The sequence below is a fragment of the Myxocyprinus asiaticus genome, chromosome 35 (assembly GCF_019703515.2).
Source record: "Myxocyprinus asiaticus isolate MX2 ecotype Aquarium Trade chromosome 35, UBuf_Myxa_2, whole genome shotgun sequence".
In the NCBI taxonomy this organism is placed as follows: domain Eukaryota; kingdom Metazoa; phylum Chordata; class Actinopteri; order Cypriniformes; family Catostomidae; genus Myxocyprinus; species Myxocyprinus asiaticus.
In genome coordinates this window covers 7,115,486-7,134,347 of record NC_059378.1, presented here as the reverse complement: position 1 = coordinate 7,134,347, position 18,862 = coordinate 7,115,486, and the positions used below count along the sequence as shown (strand labels likewise).

Here is an 18,862-nt window from a genome sequence, read left to right as displayed (position 1 = left end):
AAATTGGCCCAGTTGCTAGGAAGGGTAGAGTCACATGGGGTAACCTCCTCGTGGTCACGACTAGTGGTTCTCAGTCTCAATAGGGCGCGTGGTAAGTTGTGCGTGGATCGCGGAGAGTAGCATGAGCCTCCACATGCTGTGAGTCTCCGCGGTGTCATGCACAGCGAGCCACGTGACAAGATGCGTGGACTGACTGTCTTAGAAGCGGAGGCAACTGAGACTTGTCCTCTGCCACCCGGATTGAGGTGAGTAACCGTGCCACCACGAGGACCTACTAAGTAGTGGGAATTGGGCATTCCAAATTGGGAGAAAAGGGGATAAAAAAGAAAATAAAGAAAGAAAAATGCCCACTGTTTCAAAAGTATAGCCACAAGACATAAACAATATGCATGGTGTTAACATGATTTTAGTGTGATAAAAGCGCTTACTAACGTTTCCTGTGTAAAATTATATCCAATTTTGCAACTTCATTGCAATGACGACGTACCGCTGTAAACCCTAAAACCCTAAAATGACCGCAAAGCTTTAAACAACTTTACAGCTCTACTAATTTTACTACTAAGTCAAATAAGTTTTAACAGAAGAAGTGCTTTTGACGTTTAGACGTTGCATTGTTGGTTTATTGATTCTTATATAAAAACGTTTTAGAATGAGTTGGTTTTTGATAGTTACCAGTATTTTATTGCACAGTACATGTAAACTCATTACTTATTAACTACTCATTAAGTCATGTGATGCATTATTATCAGATCCACCAATCTCAAAACAACCAGTTCAACATGCATGTGCACGTGGAATATGAGTGGAGACTACGGCAGGATGACCTTTATGAAAGTGATGACGACCTGGATGACAAGGTGACATGCTGTGTTCCAAAACAAGCTAACTACACCACCAATAACTAATATAACAGACTTGCATTAAGTGGCAATAGAAAAAGGCGTTGTAGGTGTAAAATTGAGGTATAACAGTGATGCTTCCTTTGCTGAATTTGTAGCTCGGTCCGGTGAAGAAGGAGCGTTTAGGACGGCCGTTTAGCCTGTATCACAGTAACTCCGTCTCTCAGGGTGGAGGAGGAGGTGCTGGAGGGGGGCTGTTCAATGTGGGTCGGAGGCTGGCAATGGCCCGGGGGGAAAACCGCAGGGAGGTGTATGCCAGTCCCAGCTCTCAGACAAGGAGTCTGGACAGTCCACCTCCACCACCCCCTTCATCGCCCGCACCACCACTTCCACCCAGAGTCAAAGGTGAGAAAACCTCTCTCTCTTCTCTTCTTCTCTTCTGTTCACATCACTTCTCGTCTCGTTCTCGTCTGTTCACGTCTCGTTCTCGTCTCATCTCACCTTGGATCCTCTCTTCTTGTCTCTTCTCATCAATTCTCTTCTAGTGTCTTCTCTTCTCTTGGTTCTTTTCATCTAATCTCTCTTCGACTGTTCTCTTTTTTCTTCTTTTCTGTTCTTGTCTCATCTTGTACAATTGTATCTTGCCTCGGATCCTCTCTTCTAGTTTAATTTCGTCTCGCCTCAGCTCTTCCCATTTTGTCTCTTTTTTTTTTGTGTCTAATCTCTTCTCTTCTTAGTCTCTCTTGACTCTTCTTGTCTTGTCTCTTTTCTTGTTTTCCTGTCTCTTCTCTTCTACGTATTTTTGTCTCAGCTTTTTTAAGTCTCGTCTTGTGTCTTCTTTTCTCAACTCGGCTCTTCTTTTTTCGTCTCATCACTTCTCTTGGCTTTTTTCATCTCATCTCTTCTTTTCTCCTAGTCTAATCTCTTCTCGCCTCAGATTCTCTCTTCTCATCTGTTCGTGTCTTTTATCGTCGCTTCTCTTCTCATCTTGTCTAGGATCCTCTCTTCTCGTCTCACATCGGCTCTTCCCATTTCCTCTCTTTTTGTCTAATCTAGTCTTGTCTCAGCTCCTCCCTTCTGGGCTTGTCTTGACTTTTTTCACTGCCATCTTGTTTACACTCCTCATGTCCTTTCCAGCTCCAAACGTCCCTCCTCCTCCACCTCCTATGAGCTCACCTGATGGCTTGACATCCCATGAAGTGAGCAGCATTAAGAAACGAACCCCTCCTCCCCCCCTTATCATCCGTCACAAGCGCACCTACTCTGAGCCCGCCCCTCAGGTATCTCCCAGCCCCCACTCTACACGGCAAGGACAAACAGGTATGAGCAAATTCTGACATGCCCTTGAATTTTAGAATGCCCATGCTAGACACAGGGTTCCATGGTTATAGAAAACCTTGAAATATCGGAATCTTAAAACTTTGATTTCCAGACTTGGAGAAGTCATGGAAATTAATACAATTGTAAAAATCGTATAAATTGTTTATAGTGAATGTAATTTTTCCAGTTATGCTCAGCTCTAAAATATTTGATTGGCCAGAAATTACTCTCTATAAAAATTATTTTCAAAAGTCATGGAAATTCATTAGTCAAAGGTGTTTTTTTTGTATGTGAAAATTTTTAATTTGTCAGAATGTGTTGTTATTAAAGTATACTTTCTATGTCCTTATATTTTCTGTTTACAGATTATGGTGTGCCTGCAGGTCAGAGAAGCTTCGGTGGTCCAGACTCACCTTTCCAGAAGTGTTTGTAAGTTCTTGGGTTGCTGTTGTAGCCACAAATGCTGACCTCTCCTGGTTATTTGCTCCAATACCACAAAAACAACAGCATGTTTACATTTCAAGCATAAGCAAGCAAGTATCCATCAAGCAGATGCTTTTATCCAATGTAAAATGCATTGCTCAAGTGCGCACCCCCTTGTACCAGGAAATACTTTTAGGAAGTTGACATCCTGCTGTGTGACATGCTATATGTCATCTGAAACTATTTTGCTAATTATATTATAATTATTATGCATGCAAAAACACTTTGCTTTTATGACCTCATATTATTTGAGAGACCACATTGAATATTTGTACTTTTAAAACTGTATTTGTCACATGGCAAGACCATTTATTTAACCCTGTAAAGCCTGATATATAAAAGAATTGTCAGAATTTTTTTTTGTTTTTGTCATGAAACTCTTTTTAGTACCATTAGAAAAACTATTAAAAAAGTTTTTTTTTTTTTTTTTAAATCAGCACAAAAAAAAAAAAAAAAAAAAAAAAATGTATGTATCATATTTGCAATTAATTTTTGTGTAGGACATTTGTTATTTAAATTTTTTTATTAGCCCGTACATGCTACAGTGGTAAATCTTGGGGTATTATCAGAGGACTCCCTGGGCTTTTTAGAGATACAAATGTTTGAGAGTTTGGCCATGACAATTTCCTCTCCTTTGTCTATAAATATGGATTGAAATGTATCACAATTCAATTCAGCAAGTCAAGACATTTTTATTTGTATAGCACTTTTCACAACACACAATGTTTCAAAGCTGCTTTAACAGAAAATTACACATCAAATACAATATGAATAAAATATTCTTTTTTCAATAAACAGTTTTTATCATATGCATTTTATGCACCAAACACCATACTGACATTTAAAAAAAGGGAAATTGTGAAACTTTTACACTGGATCTCATGAACTTATGGTAAGATGACATCACAATAGCTTGTAATGTAAAATAATGAGATCTTTATAATGACAAAGCAGGCTGCATATATGAAAATACACAAAAAATATTAGTTCACATTTTAAATATATCTTATAAAATGAATATGTCACCATTTTCATAGCTCTGTGATTTTTTTGTTTTTGTTTTTTGAGGTGGTGGAATGTAATGTTGCTTGAGAGATATACCTCAAAAGCCTGTTGTATCATATTTGATACGTGGATTTCAAAAGGGGGTTTTCAATAAAATAATAAACAAAATTTTAACAAAAGCACAAGTTGCGTATATTCAGCAAATACTCATTTTAATATCAGTTACAATAAAATCATTACTGTCACTTTTACTTTATTAAAATAAGCTATCATTTATCCCAACACAAGAGTCACTTTTCACGCAAGTGTGCAGCCATTTTAAATAGATCTATATAAACACTGAAATCACTTTTTCACAAATAACCACTAGATGGTGCCATAAACATGTGAAACTTACAAACCATAGGTTGTTTGGCTCATCATCTTGAACAGGAGCTGCCAAACTTTGTGTATCATACTTGATACACGCTCTTATAGGGTTAAAATGAATAGAAAAGTGGGACCCACTTTATATTAGGTGGCCTTAACTACTATGTACTTAACCATTTAATACAATGTACTTATTATGTACATACATGTTGTTGCATTGTAATTACATTTAAAGTACTTGCATTTAATTACATTTGTAGTTACACTGTTAACTTTACCCCTAACTCAACACTTACCCCAGAAACTAACTCTTAACCCCTAATCCTAACCTTAACCCTACCCGTACCTCAACCTCAGTAGCAATAAATGGGGGAATTTTGCAGAACAACATATAGTTACACAGTAAATACATAGTCTTGTATGTATTATATGTTAGTACATAGTAGTTAAGGACATCTAATATAAAGTGTGACCTGAAAAGTGATTAAAAATTGTGAAAAAAAAGAATGGTGACCAGTTACAGGGCCTAAGATATGCACTTTCCATTATACATTCATATCAGTTTTAACATAAATTATTGATGCTGATAAAAAAGGCCATAGAAATGAACCCAGCTACAACCAATCTAGATCTGAAACAGACCACAAGGCTACACCATCATGATTACAGTTTTACATTTTACTGCATTGTTTATTTACAAAACAATACACTACACTATAGTATACTCTGTTGGTGTATAATTACAGTTAGTTTACTGTATTGTTACTTATCAGACTTTTCCATTTCAGCTCAGGGTCTCCCAAATACGGCATGTCCACTCTAAACTCTTTATCTGAGCTGCCAGAACGAGGTGAATGCTTTCATTCATCAGATATCTCTGCATGTGGTTGTCTGTTAATATGTTTTGCAGATCATGGCTCTGTGTCTTTTTGTTATGTCATATGTCATGACTGTAATCTCAGGAGGATTTCAAGCGGATGGGGAGAGCAGCTCGTCTTACTTCCTGTACCAAACACCACAGCCTGTCAGCAGTGCTGGGCGGCACACCCCTGCCCGCTCCCCAACCTCCCCACGCTCGTTCAGCCTGGAGGCTAACGGAAGCTCCTCTTCATCTTGCTATGCTGTTCCTCATCCACTGCCCAGAAAAACTCTGGTGAGAACAGCAAGCTACTGTAATCCATTCATGACGAGCATAAGTTTAGCTGAAGATGGCTTACTTAAAGTCTTGTAAGCAGGGATAGGAGAAAGAAATGTAACTTTCAAAAATTAAAAATTCTCTCAGATGTTTCACCTGAAGTTCCTTAGGGGAAACAAAAGTAGACACAGACAAAATTTTATGATAAATATTTGAGACTTCGGACTTTAAACACTTGGCAAATCTGAGCAGAGTTTGTGACATTGTTGATATCTCTTCTGAAACTCTAGAGGAGACACATGAGGTTACTAGGGTCTTTTTCTCAGAAAACAGGAAACTTCTCCATTTGTTTTGCATTTAATCTCAATGCTGTCAGGAGAACCACCAGCATAAATTGCAAGTTTTGCTGGTACCCCCACCAGGCTTCATAACCAGCAAGTTTTGCTTCTCTATGCTGGTCTATCAGCTAGTCTAACTTCAAACCAGCTTAAACCAGTCTTGTGTTCATGCTGGTTTAAGCTGGTCTTCTCTGCAGAGTCTGAAGGAATGTTATTTTTCGGCCAGTATTCTTGGCTGTTGGAAATTCACAGCGTGATGTAGGTGTTCCTGGAAATGTTCCTCATACTTGTGGTTACCCATCAACAAATAATGACAGCTTTAAAAACATCAACATTTGTTAAAAGCCAAATTATGGTTTTTACAACCTCCTGTGTTGTCCTCTTACCTGTAGATGAAGTTGAAGCTGAGGCGTGTTAAAGCCATGTATGACTGTGTGGCTGATCATCACGATGAGCTCACCTTTAATGAAGGCGAAGTTCTGGTGGTACTTAGGGAGGAAGATGCTGATTGGTGGGTGAGTATCGGGATTTACACATTTGAGTCAACTAAAGAACAATTAAGCTATTACAAGGAAAGCCATTGAGTAATTTTCTTCATTTTCATTCATGTTTATGGTGTTTTAGATGTACTACGTAGTTTGTGCAATTACGCAAGTAAGGGATAATGTACAGTCAGCAGGACAATATCGCAAAATAAACTCCGACAGGGTGATCAGGACCAAGAAGGGGTTTATTTTGCGTTAATGACTGGTTGACTGTACACTATCTGACTAAATACAACAACTTAATACCATATAAATAAATAGGAATTTCAATTCAAATTTTATTATGTGAGAAAAGCTAGCACAGCTATGTAGAAAATCAGTCACTTTTTCACACATCGATAATCGGAAGATTTTCTAGATGATTATCGATATATATCAGGATTTTTTTCAGATATAAATTGGGCTGCTCGTTGCACAATAGTCTTTATCTTTTCAACATTTTTCTCAAAACAACTTTGGTGAAATGCCCAGATAGTGTCAAATATTCAAAATATTTTCAAGACAATTAGAAAATAATATAATAATTGTTATGTTTTATTTTTCATATATACGAAAGAGATAATGCAACAAATCAGAACAAGTCCAGAACAGGATTCATTACTTTCACACTGAAACTGGCTGTCAAACAAATACTGAGCTACACATATGATACACATAAGCTATGTACAAGCTACACAAGTATTTTCTCAGGCACTTATTGAGTATAAATAAATGCACAATTTATATAATTTCAGTAGTACACCCAAATGACAATAGTCTAGTACTGTTCGTGTGTTTTACTTGCTATAGTTTACTTTCACGTTGCTTCTTCATCAAATAGCAATGTCAAATGTAAATCAAGTCAGTCACTGAAACAACAGCACCACCTTGAGTAAAAAATAGCATGCATGTATGAGTATGCGCATATGGGATACTGATAATTCACCATTTTTGCGCAGAAACTCAACGTGATATATTATTTATTTGTATGAATATAGTACTCATTTCTCTTGTAAAAAAACAAATAAATAAATCATGTGATAGTAAACGTATATAGATATGAAATAATCATAAAAATATAATTAATGGAAGTGCAAAAAAATAAAAAATAAATTAAAGAAAGAAAGAAAAATAGACACAATTACATACCTAGGTTCTCTAAAGACCCTATACACTTTCACTTACACTTAAAAATGGATGAGGTGCAGGGGATGAAATGAGGTCCTCGTTTAAGGGGGTGTGCATTTAAGGGTTAATCTGAAAATTTGAACCTGTAATTTTATAACCTGAATATTTACAGCTAATTCCACCTTTAAAAAATAAATATATAAATAAATACAAATACAAATAATACACACTTATAAAATATGCCACAAAAAGATCTTCAGTTTTGGTAATTGTCACATGTGTAGAATTCAAATGAACAAATTCTCCAGTCATTGTTCTAGCTCCATACGTTTGGTGACACTTGTGGCACAGAAATTACAAACTTAATCTGAAGTTAGCACAGATTTAGCTTAGAGGAAAAAGCTTTGAAAGTAAAATGAATAGTGAATTGTATCCTATTTTAAAAACCTCTCATCTTTTTTTTTTTCATTTTTATTTGTATAGCGCATTCCTCAAACCGAGCAACATGTTCAGCTTTCGTTTCATTGTTGTTTGTCCAGAAAGCTCACAGCCTTCGCTTATAACATTATTTTCTAATTACATGTTGTTATGCACCACCCCCTTACATAATTGAATTTTACATTATCCTTCTGAGGGCCTTTTTTTGATGACTTTAACCAGAGCCAATAATATCTCCCTTTCAGCACGGCTACATCGAGGGACAGCCAGACAAAACTGGCTTATTTCCAGTATCATTTGTCTCTTTGCTCTCTGATTGAGGCCGACCAAAGAAACTGAAATCATACCACGGTCGACTATACTGCCAAAACACCCTGGGAAAATGGGATTTGAAGTCTACCCACAGAACCAGCGGTAATGAATAATCAGCATAACAAAGCAGCGGCCACCGGCCTTTCAAGAGCACTGAGGGAGATTTGCAATGTGGAACAAGTTGTGCTGTGCACAAAACTTTTCATAGTTTGTGGTTGTTCAGGCCCCTCAAACATGAGAATCATGCCTCATGCCATCCTCTGAGGATATTAAATAGACAGCCCAGCCTAACTGAACCCTCCCAGAGTCCTATTTATCATGATCCTACTCTCCTAAAAACTATGTTGAAATAAAGACAGCATGAGAAGCATGCCATCTGTGTTTAGTTCAACTGAAATGTGAATGATCATTTGTGATCCACAGAATTGTATTGAGAATATAAATAGGTATTTTTTTTAAATACCTTCCTTAAAATTGCAATGCTAAGTTTGTGTAGTTATTCAAATAAGAAATGGTTACAATAAGAACGTCATTAAAGCACAACTCTCTGCAACAGGGTTAATTAGTAAATGTAATTTATTTTGAAAACAAATGAAGAACGAATGAATGAATCAGGGGCGTAGATTCTGAGGGGATGGGGTAAAGGTAACCCAATAATCAAGACTACCCAGTACAATGAAATTGAAATTGAAATGCATAATATATATATATATATATATATATATTTTTTTAAAGATAAAAATAGGCATTTAAAATAGCCATTTTTTTTGTGCATGCCTTGGTCATATTTTACTCCAAAATTAAAATAAAAAATTAGAAACCATATTTTGTTAAAAAAAAAAAAAAAAGAAAGAAAAATCACATTTCACTCACAATTCTCATTAGATTTTATCACTTCTCATTATACTCATTACTATTAAACATATTTGTTACTCTATCACTGAAATACAGTCCAATTATTTGTTTTTAAATTTTTTTTTAAAACAGAATGTTTTCGAATAAACAAAGTATAATTAACATACTTTACAATTTACTATATACATATATATATATATATATATATATATATATATATATATATATATATAGTATATTACACACAGTCATTTTAAGTTTTGTGTTAAATTACAGCAATGCATACAACTGTTTTTTTTTTTTGTTTTTTTTTACATTATAGTGATGAGAATTTTGGGGGAAAATATTAAATTATTAATGGTAATAAAACTAGCCTTCATTTCAGTATGCAAAAAATAATTTGTCCTTTCTTTTGTATTTGGGGTACAATAGGACCTGGACATGTTCTATGTGGTATCGTGAGATTCACTCGTTTATGGCTTGTTTCTCTTATTTCAGAGTCATAATGAAATAATGATCAAATAAATGGTGAAGTAAGTGGTTTATTGAAGACACAGACCACAGGTTCTCACAAGACATGCATACTATGAAGCCACACAATTTGCCCATTACAACAGGATAAAAATATCACATTCAGCTGGACAGTCTTTTAACATGTATACTTTACCTTCCTTAAAGTGCTTAGAGAATAGAGAACTACTAGTTTGTTGTGGCAGATGTTTCTCAAACCATGTGAAACCCAGGGAAAATGAAATCTGTGGTCACATTTTGAGTTTGTGTGATGTAAACAAAACAATAAAAAAGTAATTTGGCCACAGCTTTTGTTGAACGTCAGTGCTCAATATTCTGGACTCTTAAATAATACGTCCATTTTAAGTGGTGTTCTATTTTTCTACTTGCATTAGAGTACCATATATATGTATATACCTTAATGTATTAAAAGTTGAATATGTAATGTTTCAGCTTTTCCTTCAAAAAGAAAAGATTTGATGAACTTGAATGGAAATTAGAGTATTGAGATATATTAAATTGTCTCTCCATTAAAGCTACAGTACACTATGTAACTTTTTTTGATAAAAAATAAAATGTTATTAATGAGAGAGTGCTACAAAAATCCATCTTCCAAACCATGTCTTCACTTTACCCAAATACACTTTGATAAACTTATAATAATGATTTATATTTTAGAGCTGTCAGGACGGATTTCGCGGGACATTGCATACATACGTCATTCGCCCGTACGTGTTGATGTCATATCCGTACACAGAGAAAATAAGCTCCGGCTACTGAAGCGCGTGTATGGGGTGGGAGTAGCTAAAGCTGAAAGTTTGTTGTCACAACAAACAATAAAAACTAACCATGGATCATTCAAAACGACAAACCTCCAGGGAATCATCGGTTGTAAAAACAAAGAAACCACGAACAGAGCAGAGTCTACAAGCAAAAAGAGAAAGCGACAGAGTCCGTAATAAAACCCGAATCAACATCGGCTTGGCTTTTTAGATGTGGCGACAACTCCGAGATCTGAGAGGATTTAAAATGGCTTTTTTCTTACTCAACAGGTAAGATATTTTATTTATATGGTTTATGTATAGTTGTGTAATCACACACACGTCTGTGCAAATACAGTAATTATACTGTAATCGGTGCAGAATTTTCACTTGCTAGCACGTGTGTATTTTTCTTTATAACGTCAATAATTTAATAATTTAAATAAATCTTTTAGTCCTAGGCTTGCCAAGGACATGTGAGTCTTGAAATGATGTTGACCACTGGTTGGTAACAATGGCAATCTATAAATTAGTTACTACCATGGTTATAAAAACATTACAATGTTTGACCTTATCAGACTATCAATCGTTATGTCTAATGTTAACAAATGTTGCCTAACTTTTGTAACGTCATTTATTTCAAAACATCAATTTTTCTAGTAAGTCAAAACAACAGCATAAGATATGGCACTTTCCTGCTCAGGTGACATGTTTTCGGATATCCGCCTTTTCCTTTCTTTCGTTATTTACTTGTCCATTCGCTCTGATAAGATTTCCTGTATTTATGTGTACACCGGTGCCTCGAACCACATTCATCCGCGCAGAGGAGCAGAGCCGAACCATAACTAAAGCAATGTTCTTCTGCAAGATGCATGCAGTTTTATTTTAACCGCTAGAGGGCCAAAAGTTACATAGTATAGCTTTAAAAATAGTTTTTCTGTATTTTTATTTATGCAACAAATATTACATATTTTTATTTGTAATAATGTCCTAGTACTCTAAACTGTGACTTTTAAATGCAATTATTTTATTTGTATTGTTTATGCTTTGGTTCTGTTTCTAAACAGAGGAATAAAACACCTCCGTGTCAGTTTTTTTTGTCAGTTTTTTTTTCCATTAATGTCATGTTTTGTCCAAATTCAAATTGATAATACTTTAGTTACGATATCTTCATAGTATTCATAGCGAAATCCCTAAAAACACTATGAACGCCATTGATTGACATGAAGCAATAAATGTGGAGCCAAAATACATTCAAGGACATAAAATGACAGAACAAATCACAGCTCTGCACATGTACTGTAACACTATGGCAACAAACATCATCAAAAATTACAGTTCAAGTTTAAGCCTTATCACAGTCCTTATAAAAGTTTACAATAATGCACACTTGGATTGAAAAGGGAAAAACCACAGAACATTTACCACAAGTAATTTCCACTATAAAAATACAGAGATCAATCATAATTCAGGGTCAAAGAATGAAACGAATGCTAATAAATGAAATATGTATAAAAATACAGCATTTGCTATATTCAAAATATGTTGTGCGAGTGTCACGGGTCATTTCAAGGCCACAAAGACCAGATGCCTCTAGGGACAGCTTTGGTCTAAAGGTACATATTGGTATTAAACACATATCACATACACTACCAATGCTCCCATAGAAAACTCTCCACTACAGTGAAGAATGTGTGTTGAAATGTGAAATCTAGACTGTGTAAATAAAACAAAAAAACATTATCCAGCATGTGTTTTTTTTTTTTTTTGGTGCATTAAGTGATTTAAATGACAGCATGGATAAAATAAGAGGCGAGGTGTGATATCTAAAATAATCAATAATAATGCTGATTTCTGTTAAAAACATTTTCATTGCTCATTTGATACTTTGAAAGATTTCACTGGAAGCTACAGCAAAAGTTCAAGGCTTTCACACTCTGCAGGTTTAAGTTTGAAAGTCAACATGAAATCAAAATTGACCCTTTTTACTTTCTTACTGAACGTTTCTGGTCTTAAAACGGGTTTCCTGAAATTAATTTCCTTTTCCGCTGACATTACCAAGCCCACTTATTTTAAATTTTGGTATGAAACGCCCACTTTTCCAGGTCTAATCTATTATCTACAGATAAACTGAAACCCTGTGGCATAGGCGTCATTTACGGGTGGGACGGGTGCGACATAACCCTTCCACTTTTGCCTTTGCCAATTTTGTCCCCACCACTTTTTGAAATAGCTTTCGTCAGGTAAGTGTCTAATGCAAAAGAAGTCTCTATTTCGTTTGTGTTTGTTATTACAAGTGGCGATCCAGCACTAGAGTTGATTTTTTATGTTATTATGAGTGCTCGTTGTGGCTGTTATCGGTGGCGCTGAGTGACAGCAGGCTCTATTCGCTGAGCATCTCTCTCTCCTTTCCAGTTAAATCGCAAAGCAAAATGCAAACAGATGTGTCCCCTCCCTTACAAAAAAATCTATAGTTCTGGCAAACTAGCCGCAAAATCCCATAGCACTTCTCATAAAGAGTAGGGGTGTACCCCTGTGTCCTGGCCAAATTCCCCCCATGGGCCCTTATCAATCATGGCCTCCTAATAATCCCCTTCCATGAACTGGCTCTATCACTCTACCCTCTCCTCTCCACCAATAGCTGGTGTGCATACTGGCGCACTATGGCTGCCGTCGCATCATCCAGGTGGATGCTGCATACTGGTGGTTGAGAAGAGTCCCCCTATACTATGAAAAGCACTTAGAGTGTCTAGAAAAGCGATATATAAATGTAACATTCAAATTTGCCATGAACTCTCGATTTTTGTAAGGGCGCTCATAATACATCCACCAACATACAGATGCAGTATACTAAATTTAAAAGTTATATTAGGGCAGATTAGAACCTGGTACTCCCAGAACAAAATCCCAGTACTGACAGTAGTGTTGCAGATCAACTTATCAAATTAATAATGTGAAATATTTATTAGAATGCTTGATTTGGTCATCAAGAATGATTATTTATCAAAACAGTAAAAGATTATTTGACATTATCTGAACTTAATTAATATTCATGAGTTTCGTCACTTTGTGATTCAACAACACCCCCCCCCCAAAAATGTCCCCACCACTTTTTAAAACAAAGTGACGCCCATGAGTCCCTTCCTAATTTTCTCACATTACGGAATTTTGTTTCAAGCTGACTTAAAAAGCATCTGAAAGTGGACAATTACGGAAGTAAATCGTTTTGTGGGTTTTGCTTCATGTTGACTTAAAGGCTTTAATGCCCTGCAAACTGGCTTTTTATAATACCATATGTACACCGCAAGCGAGTAGATCACTCCCAATATTATCAACATCAGTGGCTTACAATGTAGTCAGCTTTGTGGATTACAATGGGAGCCATCCAGTTTTGTCACCTCTTACAGTGCAGACACGGTGTAAGGCAAGTCAGTACCAACTGAACAAAACAAGATATGAAGATGCTCAGATCAAGCCGATCTGCTTACTATTTGCTTTCTTCAGTGTTCAATGCCCAGTTGGGGTGGAAGGCAACATCTAGCTCCACTCCATAATGTGTTTTTTCTTCAGGCACATGACAAGTAAATGCTGTTAGAGAACAGGAGGAGTTCATTTGGTTTTAAGGATCCAGCTTGATGTCTATGGGTTTGGTTCAGTGCAGTTCATAGTGGTCAGTTAACGGTAGGGTGGACCACAGATCTTCCTCTCTTTGGTTTCCAACAGTTGTGCATGTCCTGGCTTTAAGCACTACTTAGTCAATAAAGGCCACAATTACAGGCTCATCTGTACAGTTTAATTTTGCCCTCCTTGCTGAGCCTTTGGATTATCTCAGTCTCGAAATCTGCATTGTGGACGCCTGTCTTCCGAAAGGCACCAGCGTATCTGTTGTCCTCCCAATAGTGGTGCCAGTTTCCTTGATGGTCCGCCCCATATCCAAACACTGACACCTGGTGGGATTAAACACCTTTATGATTGGCATTTGAAAAGGAAACTCTGTCCAACACACATTTAAAGAAGACCCCTGTGACCCTGGTACACTCACCGGGCCGCTTTATTAGGAACACCTGTACATCAATTTATTCATGCAATTATCTAACCAGTCAATCGTGTGGCATCAGTGTAATGTATAAAATCAAGCAGATATGGGTCAGGAGCTTCAGTTAATGTTCACATCAACTATCAGAATGGGGGAAAATGTGATCTCAGTGATTTGGACTATGGCATGATTGTTGGTGCCAGATGGGCTTGTTTAATAACTGCTGATTTCCTGGGATTTTTACACACAACAGTCTCTAGAGTGTAAAGAGAATGGTCCGAAAAACAAAAAACATCCAGCGAGCGGCATTTCTGTGGGCGAAAACGGCTTGTCAATGACAGAGGTCAGAGGAGAATGGCAAGGAAGGTGACAGTAACCCAAATAAACACGTGTTACAACAGTGCTATGCAGAAAAGCATTTCTGAACACACAACACATTGAACATTGAGGTGGATGGGCAGCAGCAGCAGAAGACCCCTCTGGGTACCACTACTGTCAGTTTAGAACAGGAGACTGAGGCTGCAGTGGGCACAGGCTCACCAAAACTGGACAGTAGACGATTGGAAAAACATCGCCTGGTCTGACAAATCTGGATTTCTGAAGAGGTACACAAATGGTAGGCCCACTGCAACCTCAGTTTTCTGTTCTTGGCTGACAGAAGTGGAACCCAACGTGGTCTTCTGCTGTTGTAGCCCATCCGCCTCAAGGTTCGAAATGTTGTGCATTCTAAGATGCTATTCTGATCACTACAATTGTACAGAGTGGTTATCTGAGTTACTGTAGCCTTTCTATCAGCTCAACCAGCCCATTCTCTGTTGACCTCTCTCATCACCAAGGTGTTTCCATGCCGCTTGCTGGATGTTTTTTGTTTTTTGCACCATTCTCTATGCACTCGAGACTGTTGCGTGTGAAATTCCCAGGAGATCAGCAGTTCTGATGGTTGATGTGAACATTAACTGAAGCTCCTGACCCATATCTGCCTGATTTTATACATTACACTGCTGCCACACGATTGGCTGATTAGAAAATCGCATGAATAAGTAGATGTACAGGTGTACCTAATAAAGTGGCCGGTGAATGTATTTCCCATTGAAATAGGAAGTTGGGGTGGACATTTCTAAGGGCTCGTCACTTTTTTAAATAGCCGATAGCCTTTATAGCACGTAAACTGTTACGTAATCTAGAGCGCAACAGTGCCTGCCCACTTTTTTACTATTCATTTTTTACCCATAGGGATTTCATAAAATCCTTCATAAAAGAGTTCTAATTCATGAACCAAATCAACCAGGTTTGAGATGAATCACAACATTACAAACTTCGATTTGAAGCAAAAAAGTATTAAAAAAATTGGACAAAGACACAATTAGAAAGTAGAAGACAGTGTACTTAACGTCTTTCATGAGGGAATGGACTACAAACCCATGAAGCATCGCAAATTATGTAATCAAATAAAAAATGGCAGAAAAACTATTGATTTAAAGTTAAAATTAATATATTTAGATATGTACAAAATGTACTAATATCAATATAAGTAGTCTGAGAGTGTTGGGAGACCGACTAGATTCCATCATTCACAGTGCGTCATGGGAGCTGGCGGTCGCTGCAGGGCTCTTTTGGTGCGCTTTGCTGGCTGTGATTCCTGGATTGGTGGATCTTTCTCTGCCGGATGACAGGTAGTGATGATTGTTTTTAAATGACGTTGAATTAATACAGGCTGATGGCTTTGACTGAAGCATATACCATCGATTAACAACCTCTGAGCTTATGGTAGGTCTGTCTTTAAAAGTTTAAGTTATTGTTAAAAATCAATTACAGTATGGAGAAAATGAATGGGATTTTTATTTCCAGAACTAGCCTGATATGCTATATTGCTGTTCAGAAGTTGGCTGTTTTAAGGGGAGGGACATTCTCACTCTAGAAAGCATTTGATTGGACAAAATGAGTGAGTGCAAGATGAGTCATCACTATTTTTGGTTCATTTTCACGGAAGACATAGACTGTACATTTTAAATGCGTTTAACCTCCAAAACTTACTTTTCAGAATCAGAATGAGCTTTATTGGCAAGTATGCTTACACATACAAGGAATTTGTCTTGGTGACAGACGCTTCCAGTGCACAAACAACACAGCAACAAGACAGAGATAATAAAAAAATAGAATAAAAATAAAAAGCGAATAGAAAAAATAAGTATATATAGAAATATATAATAACACAATATATATATATATACACTAGCTGCCAAAGGTTTGGAATAATGTACAGATTTTGCTGTTTCGGAAGGAAATTGGTATTTTAATTCACCAAAGTGGCATTCAACTGATCACAAAGTATAGTCAGGACATTACTGATGTAAAAAAACAGCACCATCACTATTTGAAAAAAGTAATTTTTTATTAAATCTTGACAGGCCCCATTTCCAGCAGCCATCACTCCAACACCTTATCCTTGAGTAATCAACATTATGCTACAAATGCTGTCGATTGAGCTTAACTTGTATTAAAAGACCATGTTTTATTGAATCTAAATGGATATGCTCAATATTTTACTTGGCTGTCTATAAAAGTACATACCTCATCACAAATGTGCAGAGCAAATATAATGGCTACTATCCCAGTGGATGGATATCTTCCATGACGCTCTGTCCATCTGTCATGTGTGTACTTAAAGAAGGCTGGATTTACAACTATCACCTGAAATGCAAACACAAGAGAGCAAATGAGGCATAACAGACTGATCTGTTTATGGATTTGCAAGCTTTAATTAAAGCGATAATTTACTCTCACCTTGTCTTTATCAGCTTTTACGCGATTTTTCACTCTCATGTATGTCCTGTTTGAGATACACAAATACTTTTAGTGCAAGAGCATTTGCGAAATCTGAATCTTTTCAGATTGTTATTTCTGATAACTACGGAGCCCCTCAGAGGACAGGGAGGTAATTTGTTTTCTACAGTAACCATATTTTAACCATGATATTTGTAGTGAAACCATAATATTACATGAAAACCAAAACTATGGAAATAAAAATCATAATTTAGTTCAGCTATGGTTACTGTATTAAAACCATGGTTAACCCTTATGAAGACTAACCATGGTTTTACTATGGTAACCATAGTTTAACCATGATAATTTTAGTAAAACTACAGTAACCATAAGATTAACCAAGGTTACTACTACAGTCATGTTTACTACAATATTACTATAGTAAAACTATACTCACTGAGTACTTTATTAGGAACACCTGTTCACCTACTTATTCATGCAATTATCTAATCAGCCAATCGTGTGGCAGTAGTGCAATGCATAAAATAATGCAGATACGGGTCAGGAGCTTCAGTTAATATTCACATCCACCACCAGAATGGGAAAAAAATGCGATTTCGGTGATTTAGACCATGGCATGTATGTTGGTGCCAGATGGTCTGGTTTGAGTATTTCTGAAACTGCTGATCTCCTGGGATTTGCACGCACAACAGTCTCTAGAGTTTACTCAGAGTGGCCAAAAACATCCAGTGAGTGGCAGTTCTTGTTGATGAGAGAGGTCAACGGAGAATGGCCAGACTGGTTCGAGCTGACAGAAAGGCTACGGTAACTCAGATAACCCCTCTGTATAATTGTAGTGAGCAGAATAGCAACTCAGAATGCACAACACATCGAACATTGACGAGGATGGGCTACAACAGCAGAGACCCCGTTGTGCACTTTATTAGGACCAAAGTGTTCCTAAGAAAGTGTTCAGTGAGTGTATATGTTATAGTAAAACTATGGTTACTATTTGGATAGTACAGTATTACTGTAAGACCATGGTAAATTGTATCCAAATAATTGTTTCATAAAAAACAAAACATGATTGCAACAGTCTTTGTTACTACAATATTACTATAGTAAAATCATGGTTAATTGTATCCAAACCATGGTTTCCACCAAAATACATGGTCACTACATTCTACAGTATTACTATAGTAAAACCAAGGATAATTTATAGTGATTTCAGGAAAAAAACAATTCCATCCCTGTCCTCTAAAGGGCTCCGTAGAATACCAAGGCCTACCAAACAATGAATTTCCTGAAAGGTTTGGGCAAAGACGTACATTTTGATCTCTCCCGTGGAAAGGGCGCTGGTCAACCACTGCATGTCTCGCAGTTTGAAGGGAAGAAGGACAAGATGGACAGCAGGGGCGAGATCGATTGCGCTCTCTGGGTACATGAAGTGGTGCGTGGTCCTGTTACCAACATCTACCTCGTAACCCACAGTTATGGCTTTATTCATTCTGTGGGTATTCCAGTCGGAATGCGTTAGTAAAAAGGAAACTCGTACAATTACTACATTATTAAAAAGCAGAACATGTACTTGCTTTGAAAATGACAAAAATATTTAAACAAAATGGAAAAGTTCACCCAAAATTGTAAGAGAGAAGCTCATTCACAGTTGCTTGCATGTTCACGTAAGAACTTGTGTTTTTTAGCACTAAAAACAATGCAAGTTGTTGCCTGAACACAGAAGCCGCTGTGAACGAGCTGCTGTCATGAATATGCAACAAATGTCAAGATTTTCACTGAAAAATGTCTTAAACTTTGAGTTGTTTCTCACCAAAACCTTAATGCCTTCAGAAGACTTGGAATATGATACACGCAGATAGGGACTACTTCTGTGATACTTTTGGGTTCTTTTTTAAGCTTTAATCTCATGCAACCCCGCGTATACATCCGTGGATGTTGTATTTTGGCTTTACTATAAGCAACTTATCATTTAAATTCATTTAAACCTATTGATCTCAGTTCAGGAGACTTTGTGCTGTCAATAAAGGG

General features: G+C 36.8%; 2 protein-coding genes across 4 annotated transcripts in view; one reads left to right on the top strand and one right to left on the bottom strand.

Moving 5' to 3' along the window:
- Window positions 1-11,107, top strand: part of LOC127426176 (arf-GAP with SH3 domain, ANK repeat and PH domain-containing protein 2-like) — a 71,527-nt gene extending 60,420 nt beyond the window's left edge. For all 3 annotated transcript variants that reach the window (XM_051672794.1, XM_051672795.1, XM_051672796.1), the window contains 8 exons: window positions 750-857; window positions 998-1,244; window positions 1,977-2,159; window positions 2,525-2,588; window positions 4,805-4,866; window positions 4,979-5,169; window positions 5,882-6,004; window positions 7,825-11,107. In XM_051672794.1, the coding sequence (XP_051528754.1) occupies window positions 750-857; window positions 998-1,244; window positions 1,977-2,159; window positions 2,525-2,588; window positions 4,805-4,866; window positions 4,979-5,169; window positions 5,882-6,004; window positions 7,825-7,899 (1,053 nt within the window). In that variant the 3' untranslated portion in view covers window positions 7,900-11,107. The remainder of the gene's footprint in view (window positions 1-749; window positions 858-997; window positions 1,245-1,976; window positions 2,160-2,524; window positions 2,589-4,804; window positions 4,867-4,978; window positions 5,170-5,881; window positions 6,005-7,824) is intronic.
- LOC127426217 (CMP-N-acetylneuraminate-beta-galactosamide-alpha-2,3-sialyltransferase 2-like) overlaps window positions 9,271-18,862 on the bottom strand; it is a 36,993-nt gene continuing 27,401 nt past the window's right edge. Inside the window, exons 4-7 of the mRNA XM_051672883.1 lie at window positions 18,145-18,324; window positions 16,838-16,883; window positions 16,625-16,744; window positions 9,271-13,964 (exon numbers count right to left, since the gene is read on the bottom strand). Of these exons, the coding sequence (XP_051528843.1) occupies window positions 13,797-13,964; window positions 16,625-16,744; window positions 16,838-16,883; window positions 18,145-18,324 (514 nt within the window). The 3' untranslated portion in view covers window positions 9,271-13,796. The remainder of the gene's footprint in view (window positions 13,965-16,624; window positions 16,745-16,837; window positions 16,884-18,144; window positions 18,325-18,862) is intronic.